General features: G+C 40.3%; 1 protein-coding gene across 2 annotated transcripts; it reads right to left on the reverse strand.

Moving 5' to 3' along the window:
• Nucleotides 1-9,034: 9,034 nt before the first annotated feature.
• NUDT15 (nudix hydrolase 15) lies at nucleotides 9,035-18,617 on the reverse strand. Of its 2 annotated transcripts, none has more exons than XM_047723432.1 (3): nucleotides 18,479-18,617; nucleotides 14,754-14,950; nucleotides 9,035-9,417 (listed from the first exon to the last, which is right to left on the reverse strand). In XM_047723432.1, exons 1-3 carry the CDS (start codon nucleotides 18,583-18,585, stop codon nucleotides 9,257-9,259), a joined length of 465 nt encoding a protein of 154 aa, XP_047579388.1. In that variant the 5' UTR covers nucleotides 18,586-18,617; the 3' UTR covers nucleotides 9,035-9,256. The 2 variants fall into 2 exon arrangements, with proteins under 2 accessions (XP_047579388.1, XP_047579387.1); XM_047723431.1 differs by having other exon boundaries at nucleotides 18,428-18,617.

Here is an 18,617-nt window from a genome sequence, read left to right on the forward strand (position 1 = left end):
CCTCATTTGAAAGTGAAAGCTGGTTGCTTCTGTCACAACAGGGGAGATTGGAGATTGTCTCAATTTGTACTATCTGTAATTATTGTGATTTTTGTAAATAAACTTACTTTAGTTTGTACTCTGTATTTTTTTTTAATTGAAATATGCCTTCAGTGTAGGTAAGAAATTACTTCTGTAAATCCAGTTGCATTTTATACGTACGTACGTAGAATTTTGGAGTGTGAATGAACATGATGTACTACATACAGCTAAGCTAGTAATCATAACTAGTAGGTTTCACAAAGGCCTACACATTCTTAGAAGAAATAAAATGGAGTTGCTTTTTGTATTTTTTTCCATTAGTCTTCCCACTAGCTTTTTTTTTTTTTTAAATACGTGAAAAGCTTACCATAATGTCTAATCTTTAGAATATAACACATTGGATTGTCTGAAAGGTTTTAGAATGGAAAGCACAGTCTCTTGCCTTCACCTTCTCTCTTACTGCATTTTCCAGAAGTAATCACTCTTAACCACTTTTAACTTCTAATGGTTAACCTCCATGTTTAAAGAATATGTTTATATAACCACAGCTTGATTTATTTTAGTGTATGTTTTACTTTTTTTTTCAGATTGCAAAAGTAATACAACATTCATAGGGGAGTGTTTAGCAAATACAGTAAATTACAAAGGAGAAAATAAAACTAGCCTTCTATCAAGAGATCATATCAATTAACATTTTGGGGGTAGGTTCTTGATCTTTTTTAAAGATCCACATGTGTACAGTTTTTGAAATAATGTGTATTTCCTGAGATTCTATATAATTTTTGTTAATCTCCATCCTTGCAATGAACTGAGAATTCAATTTTTCCAACTTTTTTTCCTTTCCTTTTTTTTTTTTCATTTAAATGAAATGACCTCTGTAGAAAAACATTTGTCTTCCAACTTCAGCAGTTTTCCTGGAAACAAAATTACATTTTTAGATTGGTACCTTGAATAAAACAAGGGATGAAATGAGTAGCCTCGTCTGGAACTCAAAGTATAAATTATCTCACAATTCAATTTCTTTACTTTTTATTAATGTGAATTCAACGGCATGCCAGTATACATAAATTACAGTCATAACGTGTGTGTTATGTGGTATAGAAAAATACTGGTTGCCTAAAAAATACACACACACACACACACACACACACACAGCTAAGGAAAAGGAGGTGGAAAGAGCTAAAGCAAATACAGGGCAAATACTGAATCTGAGTGTAGGGTATATGGAAGTTCATTGTACTATTTCCTGTTTCTGGTATTTTTTTTCATGTTAACATTCTGTAACAGAAGTAACATTACACTGTTTTAAAATGCCAAGAAATAGAAAAGTTTGGACTCTTCTGCAAGATGGCTTTGATGCTGCTGAGGCTCCAATTCAAGGATGGCAGGCATGGAAGGTGTGTGCGAACCAACAATAGCAAACATTTGTGGGTTCTGTTACAGTTCCTTGAGCCATGATATTTAGGCCACCTGTTAAGTTTCTTAGGTATGCTATAACAAAATAACAGACTCCTGGCTTAAAGAGGAATTTATTTTCACACAGTTGTGGAGGTTAGAAGTCCAAGATCAAAGTGTTGGGAGGTTTGGCAAATCTCTTGGCTTGCCTTCTTGCCGTGTCCTCACATGACATTTTCTCTGCACCCCCAGCCCTGGTGTCTCTGTGGGTCCAAATTTCCTCTAGTAGACAGACTAGATTAGAGTTCACCCCAATGGCCTCATTTTAACTTAATCCTTTAAAGGCCTTATCTCCAAATAATAGTCACATTCTGAGGTCTTGGGGTTTAGGGTTCCCACATTGGAATTTGGGGTTCTGATACTAATCCCAGTATGCTGGGGGAGGGGGTGTTTCCCTCCAACAACAAGCAATTTTTCTGGACAATGGCAAGGTGTCCTACGATTCAATTCAATTCTGACACTACCTGGCCATAGAATCTGGTTCCTCCCTCCATGTGCCAAGCCAGTGATGCCAATCGCAAGCTGAGGTTATTACCTATATTTCTGACTGACAGGCTATAAATCAGAGGTTCCCCAGATCCCTTCCATAGGTTTGGTTAATGTGCTAGAATGGCTCACAGAACTCAGAAAATCTGTTTACTCACTAGATTACTGATTTGTTACAAAAGGAATTCAGGAACATCCAGATAGAAAATATGCACTGGGCAAGCATAGGGAAAAGGTTGAGGTTCCATGCCCCAGGCACGCCACTCCCCAGATCATGCGTTCACCAACCAAGAACTCTGAACTATGCCCTTTTGGGTTTTTATGGAGGCTTCATTACCTAGACTAGATTGATTAAATTGTTAACCTTTGGTGATTAATTCAGGCTGTAGGCCCCTCCCCTCTCCAGAGGAGGATTACAAGTTCCAACCCTGTAATCACAGTAATCACTTGGCTCCATTGGCACCAGCCTCCAACTGGGGCACCTTCCCCAAATCCACATTAACATAAAAAAGACACTTTTTTTAAAAGATTTTATTTATTTGGCAGAGATCACAAGTAGGCAGAGAGGCACGCAGAGAGAGAGAGAGAGGAAAGCAGGCTCCCCACTGAGCAGAGAGCCCGACGTGGGACTCGATCCCAGGACCCTGGGATCATGACCTGAGCCGAAGGCAGAGGCTTTAACCTACTGAGCCACCCAGGCACCCCAACATATAATGTCTTATTAGCCCCAGGGGTAGAGGTCTGTGAATCGCCAGTTTTGCACACTTCACAGCACTCACCATAGCACGTACCTTCCCAATGTCCATAACCCCACTACCCTCTCCCTTCCCCCTCCCCCTGGCAACCCTCAGTTTGTTTTGTGAGATTAAGAGTTTCTTATGGTTTGTCTCCCGATCCCATCTTGTTTGATTTTTTTCCTTTCCTACCCCCCAAGCCCCCTACTTGCCTCTCAACTTCCTCATATCAGGGAGACCATATAATTGTCTTTCTCTGATTAACTTATTTAGCTCAGCATAATACCTTCTAGTTCCAACCATGTCATTGCAAATGGCAAGATTTCATTTCTTTTGATGGCTGCATAGTATTCCATTGTATATATATACCCCATCTTCTTTATCCAATCATCTGTTGATGGACATTTAGGTTCTTTCCATAGTTTGGCTATTGTGGACATTGCTGCTATAAACATTCAGATGCACGTGCTCCTTTGGATCACTACATTTGTATCCTCAGGGTAAATACCCAGTAGTGCGATTGCTGGGTCTAGGGTAGTTCTATTTTCAACTTTTTGGGGAACCACCGTGCTGTTTTTAAGAGTGATTGCACCAGCTTGCATTCCCACCAACAGTGTAGGAGGGTTCCCCTTTCTCTGCATCCTTACCAGCATCTGTCATTTCCTGACTTGTTAATTTTAGCCATTCTGACTGGTGTGAGGTGGTATCTCATTGCGGTTTTGATTTGTATTTCCCTGATGTCGAGTGATATGGAGCACTTTTTCATGTGTCTGTTGGCCATCCAGATGTCTTCTTTGCAGAAATGTCTGTTCATGTCCTCTGCCCATTTCTTGATTGGATTATTTGTTCTTTGGGTGTTGAGTCTGATAAGTTCTTTATAGCTTTTGGATACTAGCCTTTATCTGATATGTCGTTTGCAAATATCTTCTCCCATTCTGTCAATTGTCTTTTGGTTTTGTTGACTGTTTCCTTTGTTGTGCAAAAGCTTTTGATCTTGATGAAGTCCAATAGTTCATTTTTACCCTTGCTTCCCTTGCCTTTGGCGATGTTTCTAGGAAGAAGTTGCTACAGCTGAGGTTGAAGAGGTTGCTGCCTATGTTCTCCTCAAGCATTTTGATGGATTTCTTTCTTGCATTGAGGCCTTTCATCCATTTGGAGTCTGTTTTTGTGTGTGGTGTAAGGAAATGGTCCAGTTTCATTTTTCTGCATGTGGCTATCCAATTTTCCCAACACCATTTGTTGAAGAGACTATCTTTTTTCCACTGGACATTCTTTCCTGCTTTGTCAAAGATTAGTTGCCCATAGAGTTGAGGGTCTATTTCTGGGCTCTCTATTCTGTTCCATTGATCTATGTGTCTATTTTTGTGCCAGTACCATACTGTCTTGATGATGACAGCTTTGTAATAGAGCTTGAAGTCTGGAATTGTGATGCCACCAACTTTGGCTTTCTTTTTCAACATTCCTCTGGCTATTCAAGGTATTTTCTGGTTCCATATAAACTTTAGGATTATTTGTTCCATTTCTTTGAAAAAAAAATGGGTGGGATTTTGATAAGATTGCTTTAAACATGTAGATTACTTTAGGTAGCATAGACATTTTCATAATATTTGTTCTTCCAATCCATGAGCATGGAACATTTTTCCATTTCTTTGTGTCTTCCTCAATTTCTTTCATGAGTACTTTATATTTTTCTGAGTACAGATTCTTAGCCTCTTTGATTAGGTTTATTCCTAGGTATCTTATGGTTTGGGGCACAATTGTAAATGGGATTGACTCCTTAATTTCTCTTTCTTCTGTCCTGTTGTTGGTATATAGAAATGCAACTGATTTGTGTGCATTGATTTTATATCCTGACACTTTACTGAGTTCCTGTATGAGTTCTAGCAGTTTTGGCATGGAGTCTTTTGGGTTTTCCACATATAGTATCATATCATCTGCAAAGAGTGATAGTTTGACTTCTTCTTTGCCGATTTGGATGCCTTTAATTTCTTCTTGCTGTCTGATTGCTGAGGATAGGACCTCTAGTACTATGTTGAATAGCAGTGGTGATAATGGACATCCCTGCCGTGTTCCTGACCTTAGCAGAAAAGCTCTGTTTTGCCCCATTGAAAATTATATTGGCTGTGGGTTTTTCATAGATGGCTTTGATGATATTGAGGTATGTACCTCCATCCCTACACTTTGAAGAGTTTTGATCAAGAAAGGATGCTGTACTTTGTCAAATGCTTTTTCAGCATCTGTTGAGAGTATCATTTGGTTCTTGTTCTTTCTTTTATTAATATATTGTATCACATTGACTGATTTGCATATGTTGATGTTGTATCATCATTTTAACACATAGTTTTTTCAGCAGTTTTTATGAGACCAAATCTTTGGCCAGGATATATCTCCCTAATTACAATGTTTATATGGGAAAATGATTTTCTTTGTAACAACAGAATTTATAGCCATTTAAATGAAATCTGTTACCACAAAATGGGTACTTATATTCCTGAAATAAGGCATACTGTCTTCTAAATCTTTTGTGGAAACCTCCATTTTAAATGTCTTAGCTACTTTACCTTCTGATATATAAAGTCAAAGCATTAGCAATCATGAAATAGGTCTCAACTATGTTCATCTCGCATTGACTGGTTCTTCTGGCTATGTTGAAAAAGCCTCCTAGACTGACATGGGGTCAGTGTGGGGGAATATTTGCTATTTGTAATGTAGTATAGAGCCCCCATGGCTAACTCCCCTCCCCTTCATCCCATCCCAGTGTCTTGTCAATTCTTCAAAAACTTATTGTTTCTTTCCCTCAGGAAAGCCTGTGTTTTCACTCACAAACCAACACAGACAAAGAACATGAGAACAAATAAACCCAAACAGTAAAATAGAGAGGATGAAGAGATATAGATTCCTTATGAGGGCTGATGGGGCAGGGGATTAAAGAAAAGGGAATTTCACATGTACCTTAAAGAAATCAAACTGCAATATACACGTTCACTTTGCATTTATATATATAGCTCTACAATCCCTCACCCCAAACCCTGGGGTCTAAATGTATTTCAGAATTTGGATTTCTTAAAATATTCTAGAAAGTTGGGGTGCCTGAGTGGCTCAGTTGATTAGGCAACTGCCTTCAGCTCAGGTCCTGATGGTGGAGTCCCGCATTGGGCCCCCTGCTCATCAGGGAGTCTGCTTTTGCTTTTGACCCTCCCCCATCTCTCATGTTCTCTTTCTCTTCCTCTCTCAAGTAAATGAATGGATAAAATCTTTAAAAAATATTCTAGGGGCGCCTGGGTGGTTCAGTGGGTTGAGCCGCTGCCTTCGGCTCGGGTCGTGGTCTCGGGGTCCTGGGATCGAGTCCCGCATCGGGCTCTTTGCTCGGTGGGGAGCCTGCTTCCCTCTCTCCCTCTCTCCGCTGCCTCTTTGTCTACTTGTGATCTCTCTCTGTCAAATAAATAAATAAAATCTTTAAAAAAATATTCTAGAAAGTTAATAGGATAGTATATATTATATTATATTATTATATTATATTATATATCTAGGATTATATTATATATCTAGGATTATACATACATACCCAGGATATATATATATCTCATATGTCATATAATACCCCCAGCAAGGTCTGAAGAGGCACCTTATAAATTACACACATTAAGATTTCTTTGGCAAAGATATGTACTCTGTGACCCAGACTTTCCACTCATCAGTTTACATCCAACAGAATTAAATACACATGTGAACCCCAAAGAAAGCATGTATAAGTCCTCACAGAAGCTTTATTTGTAACAGCCTCAATTGGAAACAAGCCAAATGACCATTAGATTCAAGTTTTTGAAAAGTCTCTCTAGGTATACTGTCAAAAATAAGTCAGAGGGTAAATTTTGTCATGTGTGTTTTACCTCAGTCAGTTAGTTAGCCAACCGGAGAGGTGTGCCAAGTACTGTGATAGGTGTTTAATGATATTTATCCTGAACAATGAGCAATATTAGTATGTAAAAAACCAAATACTTAAACACTTTAAACATAAAAATGGGAAAAAATCTAAAATGGGAATTTGAGATTAAGTGTGATGGGTTCAAATTCAATACAACATAAATAGTCTAATTATTATTTTTTTAGAAGGCAGCATTGATATGTGATTGATTTTATGTTGGAAGAAGACTTTGTGTTCTCCCATCCAGATGACTCCCTGAGCTTTCCTTCTCCACAGTCCCCAGGTAATATGATACTTACTGCCCCAAAGAGAATATTTCATCTGAAAGTGTTTGCCTTATTTGGAAAGCAAGCAGTCAAGCTACCAGGGAACTGTCTCTTCCAAGTGGAGCTAAGGGAGGCTGAATTCACATCAGGCTCTACTGGGAATGCTTCTGCTAGAATACTACACTTGATTATCTGGGGATACAGGACACCTCAGGGCTTGATCTAGCAAACAGAAGAAGAGATATTTCAGGTTCCCCACCATCCTGGCAGGGTGAGGTGTACCTCAGGAACTCCAGCTGACATTTAATCTTAAGAAAATACTGCTAGTGGTCAGCATTAGTTTTTTTCCATTAAAGGCAATTCTGAAACCATCTGAGAATTAACTGCTTACATAAGAATTCTAAATCTTCCTCCATTCATCTGCTTATTTAGAGAAATATGTACTGAGTGATTATGGGATGCCAGCTGGGCATATTAGGTGCTGGGGTAGATGCAATCCCCCTCTAATATGAAACTTATCCTTTCACCTATTCCTATAAATAAGAGCCCAGGTTAGTTTTAATTTCCATCAAAATAAACCATTATGTCTAATTGGGTGACTTTAAAATAAACAACCTCACAAGCTCCAAATGAGTCTATTAAAAATTTAAAGTAGCTGATGTGGAAAAACTCTACAGGTTTGTGGTAAGTCTCTGAAGCTATAACATTCTACTTGGTAATAAGTACTAGCGTAAAGAATCAATGAATTCCCCACAACAGCCAAACTATGGAAGGAGCCCAGATGTCTATCAACAGCAGAATGGATAAGGAGGATGTGGTATATACATATATACAATGGAATACTACTCCGCCATCAAAAAAAAAAAAAAGAAAGAAAGAAAGAAAGAAAGAAATCTTGCCATTTGCAATGACATGGATGGAACTAGAGGGTATTATGCTAAGGGAAATAAGCCAATAAGAGAAAGATAATTATCGTAAGATCTCGCTCATACGTAGAATTTAAGAAACAAAACAGGATCACGGGGAAAAGAGGAAAAAAATAAGACAAAATCAAAGAGGAAGACAAACCATAAGAGACTCTTAATCGTAGGAAACAAACTAAGGATTGCTGGAGGGGAGGGGTGTGGAGTGATGGGGTAACTGGGTGATGGACATTAAGGGGGGGGCACGTAATGTAATGAGCACTGGGTGTTATATAAGACTGATGAACTGCTGGGGCACCTGGGTGGCTCAGTCCGTTAAGCATCTGCCTTCGGCTCTGGTCATGATCCCAGGATCCTGGGATCGAGCCCCACATCGGGCTCTCTGCTCAGCAGGGAGCCTGCTTCTCTCTGCCTCTCTGCTACTTGTGATTCTGTCTCTCTCTGTCAAATAAATAAATAAAATCTTAAAAAAAAAAAAGACTGATGAACTGCTGACTTCTACCTCTGAAACCAATAACACATTATATGTTAATTGAATTTAAATTTCAAAAAAAGAATCAATGAATTCCTAATCAACTATATTTGAGATAAACCTATGGAAGAGTTTAATCCATAAGGCTAGCCTGGTTTCTTCTTGCATTCAGTCTGTTATAGTATCATTGCCCCTCAGCCTCTGGATAGCTCCTCTGTACTCATTAAAGAATGTCAGTGGAAAAGGCAAATTATGTCCTAAGATTATGAAAGCAGGTTTGACCTTGAATGCCGTTGAAAGGGTCTCACAGACCTTCCCAGACCACACCTTGAGAACCACTGCCTTAGTCTTATCCTCTTTTTACATATATGGAAGTTAGATCTCACAGAGATTATGTGAGAAACCCAAAATTACATGGCCTGTTAATGACGGGATAATATCTGGGGCAGTTAGTCTCACTTCTCTTGAGGTAGGTTCTGAATCAGAACCCTGGGAAATAGACCCTAATGACCTATCCTGTTGCTGCAGTTGCAAGGACTGTCACAATACAGTACCAAAAAATGTGTTTTAAATAAAACAGAAGAGGAAAATCAAACAGGGTAAATTCTGCAGCAGGCATACTGTGTCAGCATCTGAACTAGGATCTCTATTTGAATGGAAACACCAAGGCAAATTCTATTCCCCTCCACTCCACGCAAGCTGGTATCAAAAAACTGCACAGTAAATATCACAGAAAAATACAGAAAGCAGAATTGCCACAATATCACCATTTAATCACACTGAGTCTGCAGTGCACTTCATGACATAATGCCAGAAAATATTTCACAAGTACTGGCTGAAAGGGTGATGGACATATTAAGAGAGATCAAATAAATGGACAATCATATGGAACTTTTTAGATAAAATGGAGTTGTTATGAAATGCAGATATTTTTCACTCTCTAAGAGGACCTTATCTTGTCTTTTAAATATAAATCAGGTTATTTTCTTGTACCCCTGAAGATGATGTCCTTTGTATCCCACCAAATGATCCAAATCTTCTTTAAATGGATTGTAGCCCTGTTCTTTTAAACAACGCAGTGCCCAGAAAAGCTGGTCCAGTGGAGGAAATTTTTCCCAGGGAACCCACTCCCAACCTAGAAAAGAAAAGATACCAAATCAATTAATTTAGCTGGATGGAAACAATATTTAATTTGGCAAGTTAACCTATCTTTAGAAAAAATTAATTAAATTTAAAAATGGCTTGCTACTAATAATAGCATGCTACTAATTATAGTGATGCTATTCGTTAGCTCTGCTGTACCAACATAATTTGCATTTAGAATGATCTTAACAGAATGGTGATCATTTAAAACATGCTGTTATTTCAATATGAAGCCAAGTTTATAAGGACCTTGTTATGGTAAAACCCAGATTGAGGACCATCCAATTTTTGCTTAAACATTTGGCTGAACAAAATGCACAGAACTTTATATATGACAGGTTACAACACTACATTAAAATAAACCAATTACATATAGAATGAGGTGAATTACAACATTTCTAAGCTATCCTCCATCTTTCTAAAAGGTAATGGGAGCCGTGCAGAGAATAAGAAGTATTCTCTGTGTTGTGGTATACTTTAGATAGAAAGACAGTATGGATGGGGCAGATTTTTTAGAAATCATTGAAAGAGGAAAGATTTTACAGCGTCTACCAGTTGTGAAATCCATGAAATTCTAGAAAAACATTCTAGAGAACAGTATTTTCTTTGATGATTTCTTTTTTATTTTTATTTATCTATTTTATTTTAGAGAGAGAGAGAGAACATAGGTGGGAGGGGTCGAGGGAGAATCTGAAGCTGACTCCAACGCTGAGCACAGAGCCGGACGGGGGGCTCCAACTCATCACCTGAGATCAGGACCTGAGCCCAAACCGAGTTGGCTGCTCAACTGACTGCACCACCCAGGCACCCCTTCTTTGATGATTCAAATGTCAATAACATAAGGGGCACCTCAGTGGCTGGGCTAAGCAACCGACTCTTGGTTTTGGCTCAGGTCATGATCTCAGGGTTGTGCGATCAAGCCCCCAGAATGGACTCCCTGAGCTCAGTATGGCATCTCCTGAAGATTCTTTCCCTCTCCCTCCCTCCCATTCTGTCCTCCCGCCTGCTCACATGAAAGTGCACTCTCTCTCTCAAATAAATTACATCTTTAGATGTAAATAACATGGAAGGACAGATGCTCCTAAAAGGTGAATATATAGATATTATATTAAGATGTACACTCCATGTTCAAACTACATTTCCTCATGATCACATGCATATACTTATGTTTAATTAAATGCAGTTACTTCCACTAAGTATTTCTCTCCCTATAAAATACAGGCATGTACTTTTTCTCTGAGAAGGCAGGGGACAGAGAATCCATGAAGTTAGAACAAGTTCAGGAAGGAGTGATCAGCCCCTGTGAGCACAGACTAAAAGAAATAGGGAAGGAAGGAACGAGGGAGAGAGAGACAGACAGGTGTCACCGAACAATGTCAGGACAGCTGCTGAATTACCAGAGCCTCGAGAGAGCTGTCTATAAAGTTTATCCTATCTTGGAGAACATGAAGCATCTGGCTGATCCTCCTAATTATAATTGGCTGCAGGAGGAAAGATGCCCTAACCTGCAACCAGAAGTGGGCGATCCAGATCCAGGATCTGGTGAGCATGGAAGAGAGACTGCAGGTTTATACTATAAATAAAACCACCACCACTGAGCCACTGTACCTCCGCTATGGTGCAGCTGGCCATCAGCAAGGGCTCTCAACTGGCAAAACAGTGAAAATAATGTCCGTTATATTGTTACTGAGGGACAGAGTTGAATGATTTTCTTCTGGTCAAATCTGACTTGGTGCTAGTAAACTTGGGCCTTATAAAATCATACTGTCTGATTTCAGCTTATTAGCATGTGAGAGGGTCAACCAAATGAAAGGAGACAAACTAAATAAAAAAAAAGTTACAGAAATGAAGAAAAAAATCACAAAGCATGTAAAAAGGACCCAAACCTACCATATTCTAGGAGGAGAAAAACAATACATACAATAGTAGAGTAACAAAAAACCCTTATATAGAACTTCATAAAGTAGAATAGTGTTTTAGAAGTTGTTAAAAAGTAGGCCAGTTTAGGTACCAGATTTGAGAACCTCATTCCCTCCCTCCTTTCTTCCTTTAACACATTCCGAACAAGTACTCTGAATAGGAGCCAGGCAAAGGTGAATGAGCCCAAATTCTGCTCTTTATGTATTCACAGTTCAGTAAAGGGAAAACATTAAGTATGATTTGAAGCTGAACACTTGAATCGAGCCTGAGATGCCTTCTGAACATCAGGGGAAGATAACTAGAAATAGAGGCCAGCCAGCACTCTGCACCTGGTGGGGGGGGGGGGGGGGGGCTCAGTCCACAAATCTCTGCAAATCCCTGCAAATCCCAGGGGATTTGCAGATACCAGGCGGAATGGGGGCCTGTGAGACACAGGCAGCTGGCTGGTGACAGGTCAGAGCTGGTGCGATAGCCAGTCACTCCCGTGTTTTCTCCCCAGGCTTTCTCTACAAATTAACACTTTCCCTGTCTGTTTCTTACCAAGGACACTAAGAATGCAAAACCGAACTATTTCATTGTTTTGTCTCATCTTGTCTCAGGTTTTTTTTTTGCCTGTAGCAGAGATTAAAAATAAGGAAATGGTCATTCCTTCCAAGTTTAGGGTTCTGTTTTAAGACAACAATAATCTGTGCTTATTTATTACCTGAATAAATGATGCCTCAAACGAATTTTTAAAAATTCAGTTACATGAAATATATTCTGCTTCAGTTATATGAAATATACTCTGCTTTGTAGGAAACGGAGTCCTGCAAAAAGTGTTAGAGTGGAAATTTTGCATATTTACACTTCAACTTAATGTTAAAAAGCCAAGTAATCAACTGCTCCTCCCCACAGCTTCAGGATATCAAGACTATTGAGTTTTGTTCCCACTGTTACTGTCCTGGACTCTCCTCTCTCCTAGTCCTCAATTTATCCAGGATAATTAGGGTGTGAGAGTAGAACTTGTAGAGCTCCCCCAGGGAAACTGGTACATTTCTCACCTAGGTGTCCTGCTTTCCTCTCTTAAGGCATGAATGATTTTCGTTGTTACCCTAGGCCAACTGAAGGCTTCTGGATACTTTTTGGGTATTTCTGTGTGTGTTACTGTGATGTGAGAAATATGTATCTGGCCATCCTCCCTGTTTCCTGGCACAGAGTTCCTGAAATCTTTGTCATTTCCTAAGTGATAGGGATGAGAGTGACAACTTTTGTTACCAATAATAAACCCCTTTCAACCATACTTCAGTTCATGCTAATAAGCTGATGGGTTGCTGGAGCCCCTAGAGAGCTTCCGGATGGGGGCTGGTGACCAGAAAGACTTCCCAGGCACCCATATCCCACCTAAGGTGAGAGGAGAGGAGCTGGAGATTGAGTTAATCACCAGCAGACAATGATTTAGTCAATTGCAAAAATAATAATATGCAATAGTCCCATTACATAGGAATCTCCATGAAAATCCTACACAGCAGAATTCAGAGAGCTTCCCAGTTGGTGAACACATCAAGGTGCCAGGGGGGTGTCATGCTCCTTGAGAGGATGGAAGCTCTGCCTCCCTCTCCACACCTACCTGGCCCAGGGCCTCTCTTCCATTTGGCTATTCCTGAGTTGTTTCCTTTGTCATAAACTGGTAATGTAAGCAAAATGTTTTCCTGAGTTCAGCAGCTCATTTGAGCAAATTACTCAACCTGAGGAAGAGGTGGTGGGAAGCCCGGTGGATAGCCAGGCAGTCAGAAATACAGGAGGCCAGGACGTGTGACTGGCATTTGAAGGGGGGGGGGCACTCTTGTGGGACTGAGCTCCTTAACTTTGGGGCTCTGAGACTAACTCCAGACACTGTTAAGAATTCGACTGAATTGTAAGACACCCAACTGATGTCTGAAGAATTAGTTGGAGTGAGGAGAAAAGCCACACATTTGGTGTTAGAGTGTAGTAAGGAAGAATTCGCCAGTTCACTTTAGATGATTTCAAGTCAAAGTCAGACTTTGCTAGTTCACTTTAGATGATTTCAAGTAGTTATCTATTTTATTAAAAAAACTGTATATGACTCATCAGACATTTGGGGGGAACAAGCCTTTCTGTTCATTCAATCAACTCAATCTGCAGAACACTTCAGGGATGATTTATTCATTCTGGAAAGATCACTTCCTCCAGGCCTCTGCATATATCCCCCTTCTTAGAGCCCTTCCTGATCACCCTATCGGAGGCAGCACCCAGGTGTCCCTATCCTTCCACGTTTTTTTTTTTTTAAAGATTTTTATTTATTTATTTGATAGAGAGAAATCACAAGTAAGCAGAGAGGCAGGCAGAGAGAGAGAGGAGGAAGCAGGCTCCCTGCTGAGCAGAAAGCCCGATGCGGGGCTCGAACCCAGGACCTGGGATCATGACCTGAGCCAAAGGCAGCGGCTTAACCCACTGAGCCACCCAGGCGCCCCTCCTTCCACGGTTTTATTTTTATCCTTATTCCTTATAATTATATGGTAAAATACCTGTCAATTTGTTGCTATCCACCCCCCCCCCCATAAAATGTCAAGCCTGAGAGGGCAGGGACTTTGTTCCACCCACCACTGCATTTTCTGTGCCTAAAACAGTAATGGGCACACAGTACCCAGGAACTAATTATTGAATGAAAAGATTCTTCCATATTAGAGAATCAATTAAATGTTTACAGGGTAGGTTCAGGACACAAGCCCACTGGGGTCAGGTTTCATATGGCAAATAATATATGTGATGTTTGATATTTTACTCTTTGTCATGGAGTTTTATGAAATTTGAAGAGACGTGATACAGGCAAAGCCCTCAAAACAATGCTTAGCACATAGTAAATAATACCACTTGTTACAGCTTTCAGAGCACTCAACCCAACACGGAGGAGAACTGTTTTGCCCAGTTAGTCCCTCCCTGTACAAGGAAATTTACACCCTTCTACAGGTGAGAACACTGACAATGGCACCTTATATGTTTTCCTTAAAATCAGTTTGAAGTAAAATCAAACACTAACAATAAAACTAAGATTTACTGAGTACTTAGGGTGTTCCCTTGGTTCCTTAAGCATATTAATTCATTTTATCCTTATCCTTATAACAACCCATCTGAGGTGGTTACTCTCATCACAAAGTAGCAAAGAAGCCCAGAGACTTTAAATAACTTGCCTAAGGTTGCAAATCTCTAAGTGGAAAAACCAGGATGCAAGTCAAATAGTATGGCTAGGGAGCCCACTCTCTTTCCTGCTGTGTCCTTATGTTCTCAGGATTTAAGTATATTTACATTTCTATATGAAGAGACTCTAATTCTCTTCCCATGGCAACATATTGTAATACCCAGATGATATGCTTTTCTAAGATGATGCATGATTATATATAATTCTCTTACTTTCATTTTTTTCAGGCTCTGTGTTCTTTGGTTCTGGGTCATGAGTCATATCCACCTCTCCTTTCATTAGTACAGTCACATAATGGTAATTTTCTTTCTCAATAAAGGTATTCACAACTGAGGCAAAGCGAACATTTTTCAGGTGAAGAGCTGTTTCTTCCCAGGTTTCCCTCTGAGCACATTCTTCCCACGTTTCACTGGAAAACAGAAGCACAACGCTGTATTCAATTCTGTTTATGTGATTTATTTTTCTGCCATGAAACTTAGCTAGGAATTTCTAGTTTAAAGCAAAAAGAACTGTAATTGGTTCATGTTTAAGATAATCAATCAACAACCCTGCCTTTTACATTCTCTTCATCTGAAGTATAAGGTATCTGAAGTTATCTGAAGACAAAAAGGACTTCATATTGAGCAAAATAATAAATGACCCTTTAGCCAATTCAGCACTACTTCGCATGCCTGATAAGCTGTATGCAATCAGGAGACAGTTTAGTATACCAGTTAAGAGCACAGGCTGGGATCCCTGGGTAGCTCAGTCAGTTAAGCATTTGCCTTAGGTTCAGGTCATGATACCAGGATCCTGGGATCGAGTGCCACATCATCAGGGTCCTTGCTCAGTGGGGTGCTTGCTTCCCCCTCTACCTGCAGCTCCCCCTGCTTGTGCTACCTCTCTCTCTCTCTCTCTCTCTGACAAATAAATAAAATCTTTAAAAAAGAAAGAAAAAAGCACAGGCTTTGGAGTCAGCTAGACCTAGGTTTGATTTCAAAGTCCATTACTTTCTACCTTGCATAAATAAAGAGATAATGCCACTCTCTCACAGGGTTGTTTTAAGTGTATCAAGACGTGGATGATGTCTTTTTTTTGCAGTCTCAGAATTTTTGATAAAGCCTCAAAATTGAGGACAATAGGGAATAAGCACCTTTAAATTCTAAAGAGTATAGCAAAAGAGCAAACAGATGCCATCTAAACTCAAAGGTATCCAAAGGCCTGAGTAGTTTTTTGACCTCACCCCCACCCAGTCTACATAATAAGAAGGATAGGAGATTTGGGGGAAGGAGGAAATTTACGAATTTTCAAGCATAGTAGAAATGTTCCCCTTCCTCCTGATGAGGGGACAACTCTGCCCCAAGGCCAAGTGAGAGGTGCTTCAAGAAAACTGGTCACAGAGATTGGGTGTGACTTTCAAGGAGATACTGGTGTGTTACTCCCCTGCTAAAGACATGTGGAACTGTGGAAACTCAAACGTTGTGCATCAGATTAGAGGCGGTAGAAAGGTAAAAGGTCTGGGTAAGTCTAAAATGTGTTCCTTGGTGTTTAGGGTTGCATGTGAAGACAGAGGCTGAGGTTTCATCCCACTTTGAGAATCTGGAAAGGAGGAGACTGGCTAGAGAAGCCCATGATGAATGAGCAAGGAAAAAGAGTGACAGTGAAGGCATTATTTTCCATTGTGAATTTCCTCTGGGCCCAACAGATGCTACAAGAGACTACTGGGGACCCCAACATAAAGAAAATGCAAGACAGTGTGCTAAGCAAGAGTTAAATCGGTCACCTACGTCAGAGAACTGTGCAGTATAGACATCCTTATAGGACTTCCAAACAACCCACAAATATACACTAAGAAAGAGAGGACACCTATGAATACTGTATCCAGAGGGTACCCATGAGTAGATCACAGCAGCATTAGTCATGTAAAAAGTCTGGCCCCCTCCCTCCCTCCCCAACAGCCTGGAGAAGAAAGGAAACCAGAAACAGTGAGAAGAGGAGGAAGCCCACCTCCTTTCTCCTTTTCCCCACTACTTGGGAGAGACAAATGCTTGGAAGTGGATCATAATGACTGAAGGGTGATTTATTTTTACAATCAAGTGACAGGAAAACAATCGAATTTGCAGGAAATGTCTTAGAGCACCAGAGAAGGGAAAGACAAATCATGTTTAAAGACAATGGTCAGAGAAAATAAAGCCATTTCCTATTTGTTTCCCATCAAACTTAGGCCAGTGTACCAGTCATATAAAGATAAGAGAAAGCACATGTGAAGAGCTTAGCATAGTATCTAGCACTTAGTAAAAAGCTCATTAAAGTTCAATTCTGGCTATTATCATTGGATATCTGAGTAAAGGTTCTAATACTTTATTGTGTTATTATTAATCTATCTTTAGCCATTGCTCCAGTAATTATATATTCTAATTAGTGCTTTGTTTGTGACCTAATGCTTACCAACAATTGACAAATCTCAATACAGTGTGTGTGAAATTTTATTAGTTATTAACTGATGGCTTATCTTACATGAAAATGATTTATTGTTGCCTTTTAAAATCCTGAAGACCACTTCAAAAATTCCATATGCTATGAGATAAGAATTCCATGTTTCATAAAAGACAAAGTCTGATTAAAGGGAACTAGGATCAAGCCTCTACTTCTAACCAGCAGTTTACAACAAATAGGTAGTTTAGTAGAATATAGTCAGAATGTATGAAATTCTCCATATCACCCAAATTTTCAACATAGCATGGAAAAGGAAGAGTGGGGGGCAGATTACTGTTGGATTTGGAGACTTAAGAAATTTATCAATGCCAAAGTACATGTAATATGTATTCTTCCTTTGATCTCGATTGGTACAAAACAATAAAAAGACATTTTCAAGACAGCTGGGGAAAAACGGTACAGACTGAGTATCACAGGTTATTAAAGGATTATCTTAAGGTGTTAAAATAGTATTCTGTTAAGGTGGGAAAACACATTTACATCTCTTAAAAAGCCTGTTACAGATACATACTGAACGATTTTGGGTGGTATAATAAATGTCTGAGTTTTCCTTTAGAAGAGTTTAGAAAACAAGGGATGTGTGTGTCCATTGAGAGGGAGCAACAGAGATGAAACAAGAACAAGCTCTGAGTAACAGGTAAATGAGGACTCACCAGCTATGGGCTCTACTTTTATGTATGTTTGGAACTTTGACACTAATGGAAAAACAAGCTCTGGCTCTCAACGCTTTAGATGCTGTTTATCTGCTGTTGACTTTAACCCCGTTCTCACTTCAGAACCCACCTTTCAGCACAACCACTGGCTTTCTGCACCCTTGGGTAGACCTGACCCTTTACTACCCAACTTCCTTTGTTGGTTGGATCCATCATCACACCACAGAATGCCAAAGCAGAGAGGGACATTAAAGAGTACTTTGTTCCAACTTTCTGACTGTAAAGAATAAGACACTGAGTCCCACAGAGTTCGATTACCGCATCTGCTTGGTCAGGGTGCAAATAAATCTGCTCAGGCAGGAAAGAGATCGTCCATGCACGGAAGTTTAAAGCACAGCCAAACCATGCAAACGCCTTCACTGGCAAAACTAGACTGATCGAGGTTTAGAAAGACCCACTTTGCGTCCCTTAAGTGCATGCACTAGAACAGCACACACACCAGCCCGTGACCAGCGGACACCTGCCTAAAGGGACAACACTGGCGGGACTCACACCTAAGGCAGCACCCTCCCAGTCTTCCCCAGCTCAGCGCCCATTCCTGGGTGGGCGGGGTTTATCAGCCCAGGGAAGGAGCAGAGAAATGCGTGAGACGACGCAGCGTCAGCGCACACGCAAAGACGCACGGATGCACGCAAGGAGCGAGTTCATTTTTCCGCTGCACCTTGGGATTTTCTAAGGCGGTCCCTGTGCCTGCTCACCCGAACTCCAGATGGCCCCCAGGAAGTTGAAAACTGCCGGCTCCAACTGACCCTTTCCTCTTGCCCAGGAGGACACAACCAGGATGCCCGCCGCTAGTTATCACTACTCCTATCCCGATTCCAGGGCGCCGCTGGGGAGGCTCCGGGCAGGCGGTCATAGCGCGGGAGGACCCGGCAGAGGCCAGGGGAA

This window comes from Lutra lutra, chromosome 3, assembly GCF_902655055.1.
Source record: "Lutra lutra chromosome 3, mLutLut1.2, whole genome shotgun sequence".
Taxonomy (NCBI): Eukaryota; Metazoa; Chordata; class Mammalia; order Carnivora; family Mustelidae; genus Lutra; species Lutra lutra.

Bases quoted from the DNA above. Each gene is read 5' to 3' on its own strand.
- NUDT15 (XM_047723431.1), bottom strand. From the start codon at position 18,585: ATGACCGCCTGCCCGGAGCCTCCCCAGCGGCGCCCTGGAATCGGGATA. The intron at 14,951-18,427 runs GTGAGCAGGCAC...TCTGTTTTCCAG, and splicing joins GGGGGCCATCTGGAGTTCGG to TGAAACGTGGGAAGAATGTG. The intron at 9,418-14,753 runs GTAAGAGAATTA...TTTCTTTTCTAG, and splicing joins AGAGCCTGAAAAAAATGAAA to GTTGGGAGTGGGTTCCCTGG.